This window comes from Juglans microcarpa x Juglans regia, chromosome 5S (genome assembly GCF_004785595.1).
Source record: "Juglans microcarpa x Juglans regia isolate MS1-56 chromosome 5S, Jm3101_v1.0, whole genome shotgun sequence".
Classification (NCBI taxonomy): domain Eukaryota; kingdom Viridiplantae; phylum Streptophyta; class Magnoliopsida; order Fagales; family Juglandaceae; genus Juglans; species Juglans microcarpa x Juglans regia.
Genome location: NC_054603.1, coordinates 6902081 through 6916808, shown reverse-complemented (window position 1 = coordinate 6916808; position 14728 = coordinate 6902081). Strand labels below are relative to the sequence as shown.

The 14728-nt window shown below is 35.1% G+C and overlaps 1 protein-coding gene and 1 long non-coding RNA gene across 5 annotated transcripts; both read left to right on the top strand.

Annotated features, from left to right (window-relative positions):
- Positions 1–1338: 1338 nt before the first annotated feature.
- LOC121268215 lies at positions 1339–2073 on the top strand. Its single transcript, XR_005941133.1, has 3 exons — positions 1339–1466; positions 1718–1829; positions 1940–2073. It is a non-coding gene; the product is annotated as an uncharacterized LOC121268215 (long non-coding RNA).
- A 7282-nt stretch (positions 2074–9355) lies between these two features.
- Positions 9356–14096, top strand: LOC121268214. 4 transcript variants are annotated; one of them, XM_041172368.1, is made up of 2 exons: positions 9356–9761; positions 12445–14096. In XM_041172368.1, the coding sequence occupies exon 2, from the start codon at positions 12496–12498 to the stop codon at positions 13825–13827; it is 1332 nt and encodes a 443-aa protein (XP_041028302.1). In that variant the 5' UTR covers positions 9356–9761; positions 12445–12495; the 3' UTR covers positions 13828–14096. The 4 variants fall into 4 exon arrangements, with proteins under 4 accessions (XP_041028302.1, XP_041028303.1, XP_041028306.1 ...); XM_041172369.1 differs by having other exon boundaries at positions 9406–9805; XM_041172372.1 differs by lacking the exon at positions 9356–9761 and adding an exon at positions 11268–11401.
- The last annotated feature ends 632 nt before the right edge of the window (positions 14097–14728 follow it).

Sequence of the window (14728 nt, the reverse complement as noted above, 5' to 3'; positions counted from 1 at the left end):
ACGGCCGACCGGTTCCCTACCGGTTTCGGCCGGTTCCGAGCTCCGGCGGTCGGTCTGAGTCGGTCTCGGCCGGTTTTACAATTTTCTGTACAGCCCTAGTTTTTTGTATGCCAACCCCCAAAATCTCATTTGGAGTGTTCAAATCCCTCCTTCAGCGTCGCTCCAAAGGCCTCTCGCGCATCCATTCCTCCACTACCAATGCTAACCATAAGGTTAAATCTGCTTCTAAAAGGTTAAATCTACCCTATATTTCTCATTCTTTTTTATTTTTTTCAAGTTTTTTGTGGTTTCGAAGTTATATTTTCTTGTATTAAGATTATTATTATTTTTTATTTTTTATGTTTTCAAAATGTTTTTTAAATGGATTCTTTGATCCATGGTTTGCTCTTGAAGTACACTGCCAACAAATTCTGTATGGAAGATTTTGTCTTTATAATATTTGGGTTCTTGTTTATGAACAAGATTTGACCTTTCGGCTGGATATTGAATAGTTGGGAAAAATATATGTTTTATTTTCTGTTCTTTTTATCAGATGGGTAGTGAGTTTTTCAACTTTTTTTTTTCTTTTTTTGCTTCAGATTAGTACTTTGGTTTTAATGTAGATTGAGAGTGGAATTTACTAATAGATATATTTATTGATTTGTTGGATTCAATGTCGTTTTGTATATGCAGTTGTGATATACTCTCTGTTTGGCATGAATCATAAGGTATTTTCCAGTTGCCAAGATTACTTTTTTCAATATAATCTGCAAATACGTTTATGATTTTCATTCCCTTTTATTGGTCGTATTTCAGATCATTTTTATTTATTTATGTTGGTTTCATTTTTTTTCCCGTTCCAGTACAAAATGTTAGGGGTTTATATACCACAGGGTTGTTCTGATTTTTTACGGTTTAGTTCATAAGTGCCCAGGAATGACATTGATTTTTTGCCTTAGAATTGTTGGCCCATGAGGATGGCTATTGGGAAGTTAGTTATTTATTTGGCTGAAATCTTTCATATTTTAGAGCTATGAGCATTTTGGTTCAGTGCTTGGAGCATTCTATCTGTTTTCGATTGAGCTCTGAGCTCTTATACACGTTTCAGGACAACGATTATAAGCTATTTCTTTCTCTATTGTTTGTTTTTAGTTGCACTTTGCAAATGGAAGCTTAACATAATAAGTTTTTCATCTTGTTCATACTTTGCCAGGAGAAGCTTCTAAAGGGAATGAAGCTGAAAACATCTCAAACAATCCAGTAGATCCACCACCCTTCTAGACTTCTCATCAAAATTTATTTACTTTCTTTTAGAAATTTTGTCATAGACAATTTTTTTATTTTGCTGTAATGTATTGGTGAGAATGGGGCCTAGATTGGATCCGATTGGATTTGTGGTGTTGCAGGAACAACCTGGATGTAAAGGAATTGGCGATTCAGTTTGTATGTGTGAGGCTCATTCCTTTTGTGAAAAAGGGCTTATCTATGTAAGACCCATTTCCGTTTGTATTGCCCAAGTTTCCAACTTCTTTCTCTTTATGTTCATATGATGTTTCTGTGTTTGAGAAAATTCCTGTAACCGTGAAGATTGTTGCTTTTGCAATTTGCTAAATGTTTCACACGCTAGTGATTACTTTGTAGTATTTGATCCAAAATGGTGAAAGTTTATAGTCAATGATCCTGTACAATTTTTGTAAATGCTTATATGTGAGCAATTGCTAACATGTTTACTTTCCAGTTTTAAAGAACGGTTTCTGGCTTCATTGCCAACTTCTCGGCATGCAAGTGCTGACTTCACTCGCCCCTTATTTACTGCAGTGGCATTTTATTTGTGTGCCAAAAAGCATAAGGTACCTTATTCATGATCCCCCTGTCTCTCTCACCATACATAGGCAGGGAAATTATTTGCCTTCTCTTCTTTTTGAGCAATTTACAAATTTATTTACTGCTTGTTTTATAGCTCAAGGTACACAAGCTTAAGTTGATTGAGCTCTGTGGGGCATCTGAACCTGAATTCTCTAATGTAAGGGAGCCTTCCCACCATGCACATTATTGTGTAGCCCACTATAGTTTTCATTCTTCTACTCATCATATTGTTAGACATTGATTATGGTTTACCACTGTAAGTTTTTACTTCCATGAAGAACTTATCCCACGATGTTTTGGGAGTTGCAAAGGAAAAGAAAGATGCCAGAAATGTAAATGGGAACCGAGGTATGTCTCTTAAGTGGAGGTGGCAGAACTGGACCCTCTGGGATGTGCACGCGGTGGAGGTCGACTCGACCATGTTATAGCTTGTATTAATGCTCTTCTTTTATAATATATCACAACGTGTAATTATTTATAAATTACATAAACATTACACCGTTATTTAATTAACTAAAACATTATGTCCTTATTAATAAAAAATTAGTTCTTAACAAAAAAAAAATTAAATATAAACTAAGCAAACATGCATTGCACGTTACTTTCACCTAGTATATATATAAAATTATTACCTTACAACTATAAATTTTTTACAAATTTATATAAAATAAGGATAATTTTATAATTTAATTAAGTGGCATGTTTGCATTGGTTGATTTAATCTCTGAATATATTTTTTTTATAAAAAATAAGGTAAATATCATCAAACTATAAGATTAGTGATCAGATGATCATATATAACGACTCAAGTCATGAACAAATATATAGTAATTTTGGTATATATATTTATACGGTGAGAAAATGAAGATAGTATATATATATATGTATGTATATATATATATATATATATATAGAGAGAGAGAGAGAGAGAGAGAGCATGTTGTGGAAAGATATACATACATACATACATTATACATACATACGTACATATATATAATGATCCTGCGTTCACCTTAATTTGACTTTGATCAGGTTGGAGCCAATATGCATGTTTTAAGGGCCTGGCGTGAATTCGAGTAGTACCCCTTAATGGTGGTGTCATGGATGTAATATTGTGCGCCAAGCTAGGCATGCAGATTCGTAAGCTCTATGATACATACATGCATACATATTTATGGGATGTACGTCGGAAATTAAGATGCTTTGAAAAAAAGATACCTAGCTAATGTATTTAAGAAGTCAGACGTTGCAGACGCTAAAATAGTTACTCTTGGACTGGCTATGACACATGGGTTGGTCTGCAGACTGCAATCTGAAGGACTTTCCATACCCACTTCTTCACTCGTTTCTTTGATGGAGAGGTTAAAGATAAGTATACGTACTACGCGCGTATATGGAAAAATATTCTTTTATATATATATATATATATATATATATATATATATATATATATTCTTTTTATTAACAATCAAAGCCTAAACTTCATTGTACTTAATTTCAAATAAATATTCCGTTTCTTTTGTTGATCAGAATATCATCTTGAGTGCTTAGTTTTTTACTGTGTTTGTGTCCAGAAGCACACAGAGAGAGAGAGAGTGATCAATCTTCAAACTCGGCTCGAAAGGTGTAGGATTGAATTCAAGCAAGATCATAAAAAGGAGTACAATAATGCTACATATATCGCATGAAACAGTAACAAGAAGCAGATGGATGACGGATATTAAATTCCCAAGAACAAAGACAAAAACTAGGACAAAATTAAGCCTCGAGCGAACGCAGAAGGCTGCAGGCCGTTAACATTAATGGTCTGATCTCCACGGTACTGAAAAATGCGCTTCCATGTTTTCATGTGAATCATTACTCGTTTGTAAACACCAACTTTAGCCACAGACATACCCAACGACATGCTCTTCCTCAGCTTCTTTAGTCTCTTCCCAATCTTAACCTTCAACTTGCATATCCTGATTCTAAAAAACGATGGGTTTCGTCGATCATCCGCTTGCAGAAGTATTTTATAGATCAAGAATTGAGCTTGTCGATGTTTTTTCTCTTCCGGGTCTTCCTGATCAATCTTTGAGTAAGTATACTGTCCCATCAGAAGAGCTATTTCCTACAGAATAGCTTCCTGTGGCTGTGAGTGAGAGAGCCGAAGAAAAGAGGCCAGGGATGCAGTGCAAGCTGAAATGTCATTGCAAATAGGAATATTTATAGATCATCAGGATAATGAATAGCTTGAAATGGGGCATGAATCATAGCTAGCATAGGTCATAATTCATATATTGATGATGAAGCTGGGGCATGCCCGGCCATCAGTGTTTGGTAGAAAAATAATGGAGGAGTAAACGAGCAGGCTCTACTCTTAGCTGGCCTTGCAACATCGTGTAAGCAAAACTAAACCAACTCTCTGATTGCATTTTAAAATACATGACTTTCAACAAGAAATTAAAGGCATAGCACCCAATTAGTTCAAGCCTTTAAATAATGAACATTAATATATCTAAAACAAGCAAGCAAATACCACATGTATGCATGCATAATCGAGTACACGTACTTTACTATATTATATATATTTACAGTATGTTTATTATATATATATTTGAGATGGATGAGTACGTACAACTATGGCATGAGGCCGATCGGAGCCGGCCTGGAAAAAAATTAAATCAGGGTAACCACGTACCAATTTTTATTTTAGACCAATGATACTATTAGTGGGACCTTGGGTTGACTAACCAGCAGTTGGGCTTGGGCATGTTTTTTTTTTTTTTTTTTTTCTATTTTTTGACTGGTCACTGCTCATGCATGTTAGCTAGCTGTGGTGAGCTAAGAGGATTTGCAATATAGAGCGTAAAATTATTGTGAATTTAAAAAAAAAAAATGAGTAAATATAAAAAATTAATTTTTTTAATAATAAATTATACTTTTAAAAAACAAAATACACGACACTTCAATCTGAAATTTCATATATAGCATTACTCTCTAAAAAGGATCATGAAGCTTGCCGGATATAAAACAGACAAAAACATCCACCGGCATCATGAATGGTCCATATTTTACATTAATTTAAACGACAAACTGCTGGAAACCCATAGTGTCCGAAGAAAGCTACACCCAAGTGCTCAACAGGCAACCCCATATCGAGTAGTTGGGCAGTGGCTTTCCCCGAGAGTCAACTCACCGACTTTTTTTTTTTTTTTTTCAGGCAACTCACCAACTGCTTTTGGAGACTTCTTGTATATACAATATTCCTAATTAACTATTTATTAAAATTATTTAGTTAGAGGCACGTTACATGCATTTTGAAATTTGATCTCCACCCAGGTCCCAGACATGATTTATAAAAAAAAAAAGTTCCACGGTTATAAAAATATTTCTTAAAATCAAATTCAAAGGTGCCGTGATTTCAAGTGGTATGTTAGATCTATTTTTTAATATAAATATTTTTATAATTTAACGTATCATACCAAGTCACGACAATTTGTAGATTTACTTTTATAAAATTTCTTTATGCCAAAATATTTATCAATCGGGCACACACTATTTCCACACACATTAAAAGAAAAATACAGTTATTTATCTTAAATTTTATCATCCTTAATTATATTGGTTGATATGTCATATTTTAAGTAGTTTTTCATTGAAATAGCTAGTTAATATAGTTTTGAAATACAGAGAAAAAAGATTTTTTAATAAAAAAACATAGTTAATTTGTAATATAGTTGTTGTATTATTGTCCTTTTTCAAATGTTTTATTTTTTATACTTTTTTATTCTTTGTTCTTATTCATCTTACAACCACAAAGTAGGATTAAAATACCCGAAATTGTGATTAAGCCTCATATTAGATGGGTTAATTGTGATAATGCAGCATGGATGCTCAATTCCATATTTAAGCATGTTGGGTATATAATCCACTTATTTAAAATCTAACTGTTTCCCCCAAAACAAAAAACAAAAAACAAAAAATAAACAACAAAAACTTATTGTGATGCCCAAAATCCAAGCCCATGTTTAATTTTAAAGTGGATGTATTACAATTACAAAGATGTTTCGTAAAAGGAAAACACTAAAGCTACAAAGAGATCCCAAGATCCTACACAAAGATATGGCACATTAATTATATGCCACGTATCTTTTTTTTCCCTCCCTTTACCTCTTCTCCCCGACATTTCTTTTTCTCTTTTTCTCCTTTTGCGTTTCTTCCTTTTTTCTGTGAGAAAGTCTATACTTAGTCCGGTTCTTTCACCAACACCACACACTTGACATGGCAAATCCGGTTTGACCACCATGTCATGATTTTGCAACGAAACGGCTCGAAACCAAACCCACCCACGCCCTTCTCTTTAGCGTAGAAACCGAACCCACGCCCTCGTCTTCTCCTTTAGCGTAGAAACCAAACCAAACCCAAACCCACGCCCTTCGTCTTCTCCTTAGAATAGAAACTCTAAACACCACGCAGAAACCCACGAGTCTTCCGAGTCCCCTCCGAAGCTCCGAATCATCTCAGACGGTACGACAGTGAATTATTTCAGGTTGTGTAGATTTTTTAATGGCTTGTATTTTTTTTTAGGGTATACAAAGTGGAGGAACTTGAGGTGATGGGGGAAGAGAACCCTGGCAATGGATGATTTGAATAAACAAAGTTGCAAAGTTCAGTGACGAATGGACAGTTAATTTGGAAAATTTGATTAGTTGATTTAGATCTCTAATTAGTAGGGTGGATGATATTTTTAGACCTTAGATAATCTGATAATTAGGGTGTAAAATGTTTTTTAAGATGAGTGTAATTGTTTTTCTTGTATAAATCATACTTGACTACTGTATGATACGAACTCTGTAAAAAAAGTTGATTTTGCTAAAGTTTTATATCCCCCACTGGACATTTGCAAGATGCTCATCTTCTCTTTTAACTACACTATGTTCAACCACACCATCCACTACAATGTTCAGTTGGTGTTAGTAAGGAAACGGCGGAGGAGCGAATCCGAATGGAAGATTTGGGGAGGAAGGTCGAAAATATGGGAGTAGTCTTCCAAAACGAATCGTTTTGAGAAGAAGAAGAAGAAGGGAAAAAAAAAACGGCAGAGGGGTGAATCCGAATGGAAGATTTGGAAGAGAAGGTTGAAAACGTGGGAGTAGTCTTCCAAAACGAATCGTTTTGAAAAAAATAATAATAATAATACAGCTCAACTGGTGTGTGGTGTTGAAGACTTAAGTGGCCGAAGTGGCGTATGAGTAGAATTACTCTTTTCCTATACCACAATAAAAACTACTGAATCGGTATCTTTCTCCAAGCCTTTATACGTTCTATCAATTTCTCGATTCACTCCCTTTTGCTCTCAATATTTGTTTGCCTAGGCGTATACCAATAGACAGGCTTTCAACTGGAATAGAGTCAAGCTACGACAACAGACGGATTCTCTACCCAGTGTTGTCGCCGACGTATTTCTGGCGTCAACCCAGTACGACCGTTGCCCACAACTTCTTATCCCTTCGAAATCACTTTCTGGAATGTGTAAAAATGAAAACTGAGAGAACGTGTAAAAATGTCATTTTTATCTCTTAGAACTCACTTTGAATGTATAAAAATGAAAGGAATACCTGGAAAAAATTGAAACTCAAAGAAGATGAATGAAGAAACGGGAACACCTGGAACTCAGAGTGAGGACGTGGGCAATAGATACCTAAAAAAAAAAAAGTTAATGAAGAAACGGGAAATCAGAGAAGGAGAGAGAGAGAGAGAGAGAGAGAGAGAGACCAGGGAAGGATCCATGCGGGACATTGAAAGATGTGTGGGACGTTGAAGGATTAAGACTTTGCTGCCAAGCTTGAGAACAAGGAGCGTGCAGGACGTTGTGTGAAAGCTGCAAACGGGATGGGATGGCACAGGAGCTGAAAAGAAAAAATTGCTAACGTGGTATAATGCCATATTATGTGTGGAATCCCTGTATATCTTAGCAGCTCCCTTCATAAAAATAAACTCAGCAATTGATACAATTTTATAAGATATGTTAGATATATTTTATAATAAAAATAATTTTATAATTTAATGTACTATATACATCAAATCATGTAAATTTATAAGTTGATTTTTATAATAAAAAAATTGATGTCTAAAGCATTTCTCAATACATAAAAAACCGATGGTACTTGAAAGTTGCATGAAAGTAGCATAATAAGATATGAGAAATGATAAAAACAACTATCCCTTTACAATTTTTTTTCAATCTTCTAATAAAATAATATTTTTTGAGATATTTATTTTAATTTTGATTTTAATTTGATGTGTTTGAAATTTAAAAAAATATATATAATTTTATTGATAAATTATAATTAAAGTATAATTGATTGTAAGGATATCATTGCTCTTTATATATTCTTGTGGCCAATGGCAGCCATGATTAATATTTAATTGGATGGATAAATAAAATACTTTATATCTTAAATCAAAGAACATTATCGATTTCATCTAAAATCGATGGAGTTGTCTTAAACGACATGAAGCTGATCGTGCCAGCTCATGAACGACATGGGCATACCCAGCTTAAGTGCATTGTAGGGGCATAATCGATCTAGTTTAGCCGGTTCATGGGAAAATTTTTGGACTGGACCAAAAATTTTGATCTACCCATTTTTCAGACCGAGTTCGGACCGATTACTCCGATAGGCTGGACCATACCGTCATCTATTGGTTTGGTCAGTCCATTCGATCCAAACTAATGCAAAATAGACCATACATATAAAAAGTCCAAAATTACCTTCTAACGTTTATTTTTTGCCCAAATGTACAAAAAAATTCAAAATTAAAATTAAATAAGCTCTTTAATGTGAATTATATAACTAACTCATTAAAAAAATATTTAATTATAATTATATTTACGATGTTAATAGTTACTAACTTATTACTCGATATGTAAATGAATTATGATATTTAATGCGCAATGACTTATATTAAACTTTTAACATTTATATATGTTTAATGAATAATTGTTATTGTCTATAGATACTTCATACTTGCAATTTAGGTATCTTACAAAAAAATAACTTAATTACTTTAATTATATGTAGATACTAAAGTATGTATCATTTCATATAATATATTAGTTAATTGATAGCATATTAGTTAATAGTATATTTAACATTTTATATGGTCAATAGTGATAGGTTAGATAAAAATTACATAATTAATTTATACAATTACAATATAAAAAAAATTAAAAACCTATATATACTATTCGGTCGGTCCAATCAAGGATAAAAAACCATACCTCGAGATAAGATTGAAAACCGAAACCCTGGAATTGTATGGACTAAGGCTTCGTTTGGATTATCAACCTATCTCAACTCATTTCAATTCATCATTATAACTTTTTCAAATTTCAATACAAAATATAATAAACAATTTAACTTTTTCAAATCTAAAAATAATAATAATATTAAAAAATAATATTCTAACAATATTTTATCATCTCAACTCAATTCAACTTACTTCAACATCCAAACATAACCTAAACCAACTAAAACCTTATCGGTCCTCCGGGCCGACTGGAACCATTTGATCCGTTAGGGTTTTCCGGTCCGGACGGGTAAACTTACTGCCCTAGCTCATTGTTTTCTCTGTGTCCGTACCCGATCCGCTTATCTTATTGCAACGTTTCGGGGGAGAAACGGTTCTAAACCCAGCGCCAAGCCCAAGTAATTCGTAGTCCGTTCCGTTACGGACTGTGAGAAAAATTAAAATCCCACGAACCAAACAGACACACGAAATCCATAGAAATAAACAACGTAGTAAATGAATAAAATTAATTAATTACTAAATGACACGATCTCCCACCATTTCATCAGATTTTTGGGATTTCATGATCGGTTCTTCGGAAAGCCTTTTTGCTTCTCAATTCATTGGAGACCGTGCAATTCGTATGTGATTATTTCAATCTGCATTAGCATTTTGCGTTTTTATAGTAAGAATTTTTACATTTTTGTTTGTTTCTGATTTTATGTCATTGTTGATCCAAAAAAGTGCAAGATAGTTTCTTGGCTCGGTGTATCATTTAGGTTTTTGGTCCGAGGTAGAGAGGTGCTTGTCTTTTCGTATTGTGGGTTAGTTCATTAGTGAGCTGAGATTTCTTATTCTTTGTTAGATTGACTGAAATGGTTAATGCAATTCAAAATATGGGAATGTTGGCATTAGAATGAAATTATTATATATGAATTTTTTTTAGAACTCTTTTTTTTTATTACTTTGTTCTTTTGGGCAGCTTCTATAGATTTTAATGGGCTGAGTTTCCGTGATTTTCTTTTATTTTTTCTTATTTCTAATGAGGTGTGTATCTTGTATACTACGACTTGGGATGCCTGTTAAGCTTTTAATGAAATCTTCGACTGCCTCTCAGAAAATGAATTTTTAAAAGGGTGTGAACTTTTTTGGGTCGTATGATTCACGTTGTACATTTCTGTTTGTGATGATATATCATTTATGGCTGTTTGTTTCTAGGTTTGGTTAAATACTAAGATTGACATAGCTGTCTCGGAGCCAAACTTATTTGTATTACGTCTTCTGTTTTATAAAAATTTAAACTTTGTTTTTGGGAAACTTGTTTTTTGCTGGATTTTGTGTTTGATATTATTTGTGACAATTCCACGTCTTTCCTGAAAAGGAAGGATTTAGATATATTTTCCACTGTGAAATTGATTTTTTTTAATTAGATATAAATTTGACCATTGAATGGTCCCAAAAGCCAATGTCAGCAAGCAAGGAATGATTGAGGTCTATCACTTCCATGGCTGAACTATCTAGGCTTTGCTCAAACTTTTAGTACTCAATGAGTAGTGTAAGTTGTTTCTTCTCTGTTCTTAACCCCCCAGGTGGGAAAAAAGTCAATGTTCTATTTTTTTTTCACCAAATATTGGTGGAGATAAGTTAATTTCTGAGGATCTCGATATGAAAAAAAATCCCGTTTGACCATCTTGAGAACATCAGGAGATATTTGGCAAGCCTTGACCTCCTTCACTTGGATTATATTCCTTTTTACTTGAAGAAATATTGTTCAAGTGTTTTAGTCTATTAATTAATACGGGTTCTTGATTATGTTTAAAAAATTTAGTTATTATTTGGATCTCTTTTTATTGTTGTTAGTCACAGTGAAGAGATATTGTTAATACATAAAAGGGCAAGTAAAAAACATGAACTAGATTGAAAATTTCATTGTTAGGCCTGCCCAACTTAGCTAAACTTCAAAGTGATTGGTTGAGTTCTGGCTTCAGGGCTTAGGGCAAAGGTTAAGCGGGTTGAGCTAGGGGTGATATCCACATGCTTGCCAAGTTGCATTTCTTCACATTTGAGTAGAATGAAGTAGCCTGTGTCAATTCAACTGCGAGAGAGAGAGGGGGGGGGGGGGGGGGGGGGGGGGGGGGGGGGGGCGGGTTTATTTTTACTTGCCAACAAGCTCTTGGTTTCATCATCATTGTTGTCTTAAACTTCGTATATGTCTCCTGTTTCATGTTCAATCCAACAAGATGCCCCAGCAGAAGTGTGTAAATGCCTCAGGATCGAGCAAGTATGGTGAAAACCTCAGTACTCATGGAATGATTGGTTCATAGTGTTTGTTTTGCCTCTTGAGTGTAAGTGAAGGACATAAGTCCGCCATAAGTAAGGGTTTATTTCATAAAATTATGGAGTTCTGTGCTCTTAAAAAAATAGAGATAGAACTGTGTATATACTTGAGGGTTTATGTTCTGAAACTGTTAGTCATTGAGGAAACTTTTTATAGCAGATCCTCTATAGATGCAGTATGGTTTGAGGTCATTGTTCAAAGGCAGAGCTACCATAACTGTGCAAGGGAAGGAAGATCTTAAGTTGTACTATGCCATGCAAGGCGTAGAGCGGGACACTTTTCCTTGGGAATTATAGAGACATGTTTAGATATATAATCACAAGTCCTATTGGGCAGTCATCATGAGAAGTCATTAGTTTATAAGTGCTCATCTTTTTTGAATTATTTCGAAAGTAGCTTATTTACTGCACTTACAAAAAAAGTAGCTTATTTACTATGTGCCCTTCACTTCGTTGCTGAAATAGTGTTCTAAGTGATACTTTTGGTGTTTTGATATTTCAGAGGTGTACATGATGTATATGTACACCTTTTGGTATGGGTATGAATATGACATGTTTGCAATGGTTGCATAATTAATGAGGTAGTTCTGCATATCCACCTCCCTTCACCCCAAAAGAATTGTTTTGTTGGACATGCTTACTTATCACCGTTTTATCTTTAACTAGGATGTTGAGGCTATGTCCTGTCTCCTTGGTTGAATCTGTCAAACTACATATGACCATAGCTAAGTATAGTTCATAATTTCTACAGTTGCATTGGTTATAATTTGGGCATGTGTGTGCATTCAGCAATGATTTTGAGGACGTATGAAAATTAGTTCCTTTTGCCAATTAACTCAAGCATGGTTTGGCACAACATATGCACTCATCGGCCGTGATGTTTAAAGTTATAGGGTATCTGCCAAGTTAACCAGGGAATCAGAGATTTTATATTATTGACCAAGTATTGTGTAGACTAATCATGCAATTGTTTTTACTTGTTTGCAGGGAAAATTTTAAGACCAGTGTGCAACTCTCATTTTCATTCATTTGTGCAAGATGAGCCAACAGAGTCAAAGGACCAGTTCTTTATCTGCTGCAGACCTTCCTATGAAACGGAAGCGCGGTCGTCCACGGAAGGATGAAAATCTGGTGCTGGGGAAGAATAAATCCATGACGCCTGCATCTGGAAGCACAAGGAAAAATAAAGAAAGTGGGGTTACAAGTGATGATGCTGATGGTGCCATGGTGGGTCAGGTGGTTACTGGTGTCATTGAAGGTTCATTTGATGCTGGATATCTACTTAATGTTAAGGTTGGGGACACTGACACACATCTGAGGGGTGTTGTCTTTCTTCCAGGAAGGTTCACCCCAATAACTGCTGCAAATGACGTTGCTCCACATGTTAAGATGTACGACAGAAAAGAGATCCTAATCCCAGTTCTCAACCATCAACCTCAGCTCCATAATTCTGTCCTCCCATCCGGACAAAGTAGTAAGCAACCTACTGAGCTTAAAACCCATGCACCTGAACTTTCAGATCAACTTCAATCCCCTGGGCTTCAGTCTGCAATCCCAAATGCACCTGAGAACCTATCTGCCTCTGTTATGGTAACTGTGGCTGCCAACTCTCCCAAGAATGATGCAAGTCTTTCCTTGGGAGGAAATGAAGTGCCTCAGAAAACATTGGAGCCTGGACTTGTGAGCCAATCTACATCTACTACGGCACAGCCCGATCATGATGAGACTGTTGAACATGATGAGGTGTTGGAGGAATGTGAAGCTTCCCCACTGATTGAAGGAGCTAAACACGATGGAGAGGGAATTAAGGAATCAAAAGCAGAATCGGCATCTGAACCAGTTGTTGACATGGTGCCAGCCACTGAAACCGCTACTAAAGAGCCTCAAATTCAGCACCAGGCTGTGAGTCTTGACCTTAAGCCTAATGAATTGATTCATGATGAAGTGAAGTACCCAAATCTCGAACTCAACCATACTTTTGTATTTGCTGAACCGAAACCCATGTCTTCAGAACAGATGAATAAGCCCGCGGACATTGTGATGGAAGAACGGGCTTCTCCAGAAAAAGATATAGCAGAAGAAACACAATTGGAGCCTGCTATTGAGAATTCAAGTGGAACTGATACGTCCCTCTCAAATGGAAGACCTGCAAGTGATTCTGTTAATGCTATCGAGTTGGGATCACACTCTCCTCTATGGAGCAGCCATCCAGCAATGATGTCTGAGGGAGAGGCTATTCCATTAGAGTCCAACCAGCCAACCAGCAAAGAATCCGCTCTTCCGGGAATGTTGGAACCCCAGCTCCATAGTTCTGGTACCGGAAGCAATATGGAAAATGGTGTCAAAGATGACCCGATACCACAATCTTAGATCCCTACGAGAGACCTGAGAATCATTCGTGAAACTAAAAATGTAGAAGAAAAGACATGAGGGTAGTGTGAAGGTTGGGGAATAAACAGGTAGTATTCCGGTCATGGCTCCCATGTTTAAGTTGACGCTAGGATATAAGATTATTCTCTCCTATTAATCTGACAGCTCTCTTGTGGATTGTTATTCTTTGTTTTTTCTGGGAAAGGAGATGGTTTGTTATATTCTTTGTTATATTCTTGAGTCTTGAAAATTAATGTCGGTTTTATCTAGGTGATGATTCTCCCATGATATTTGGGGAGGTTTCGTGCTCTATCTTCAGTAGTTTTGTTGACTATTTACGGACGAACACGATCTGCAAATCCAACCCAAAATTATGGGATTAGATTTAAGTAGTCTAACCCATTCATTTAAATGGATTAGGTTACTGTTATAAGCGACATTAAGATCCTGTTTGTATATAGAAATGTTTGTATATAGCAACATTCTCAATTCATCACATTTTATTTCATCTCATCATTATAATTTTTTTAAATTCTCATATAAAATATAATAAACAAATCAATTTTTTTAAAATTTCAAAATAATAATAATATTCTAACAATATTTTATTTCAATTCATCTAAAATTATCTCATCTCACTATCCAAACGAACCTAACAATCGACAATTTTTGTTATAACCTGCAAATTTTCTTTAACTGATTTCTACATTTAGTTTAGAGTTCTGTAATTTTTGTTGAATCAAGCATGCACGAAATAAATAAATTTGGACGAAAGGTTTCCGTACTTAATTTGAAATGATAATAACGCTACCAGATGATCAGATTCCAACTCCCAGTCTCGCCATGCTCGATTAATAATGCGAAACTGTGACGTCGGAAAAATAAAGATCTTCCTATATTT

Coding starts and splice junctions, on each gene's coding strand:
- LOC121268214 (XM_041172368.1), top strand. CDS start 12,496: ATGAGCCAACAGAGTCAAAGGACCAGTTCTTTATCTGCTGCAGACCTT.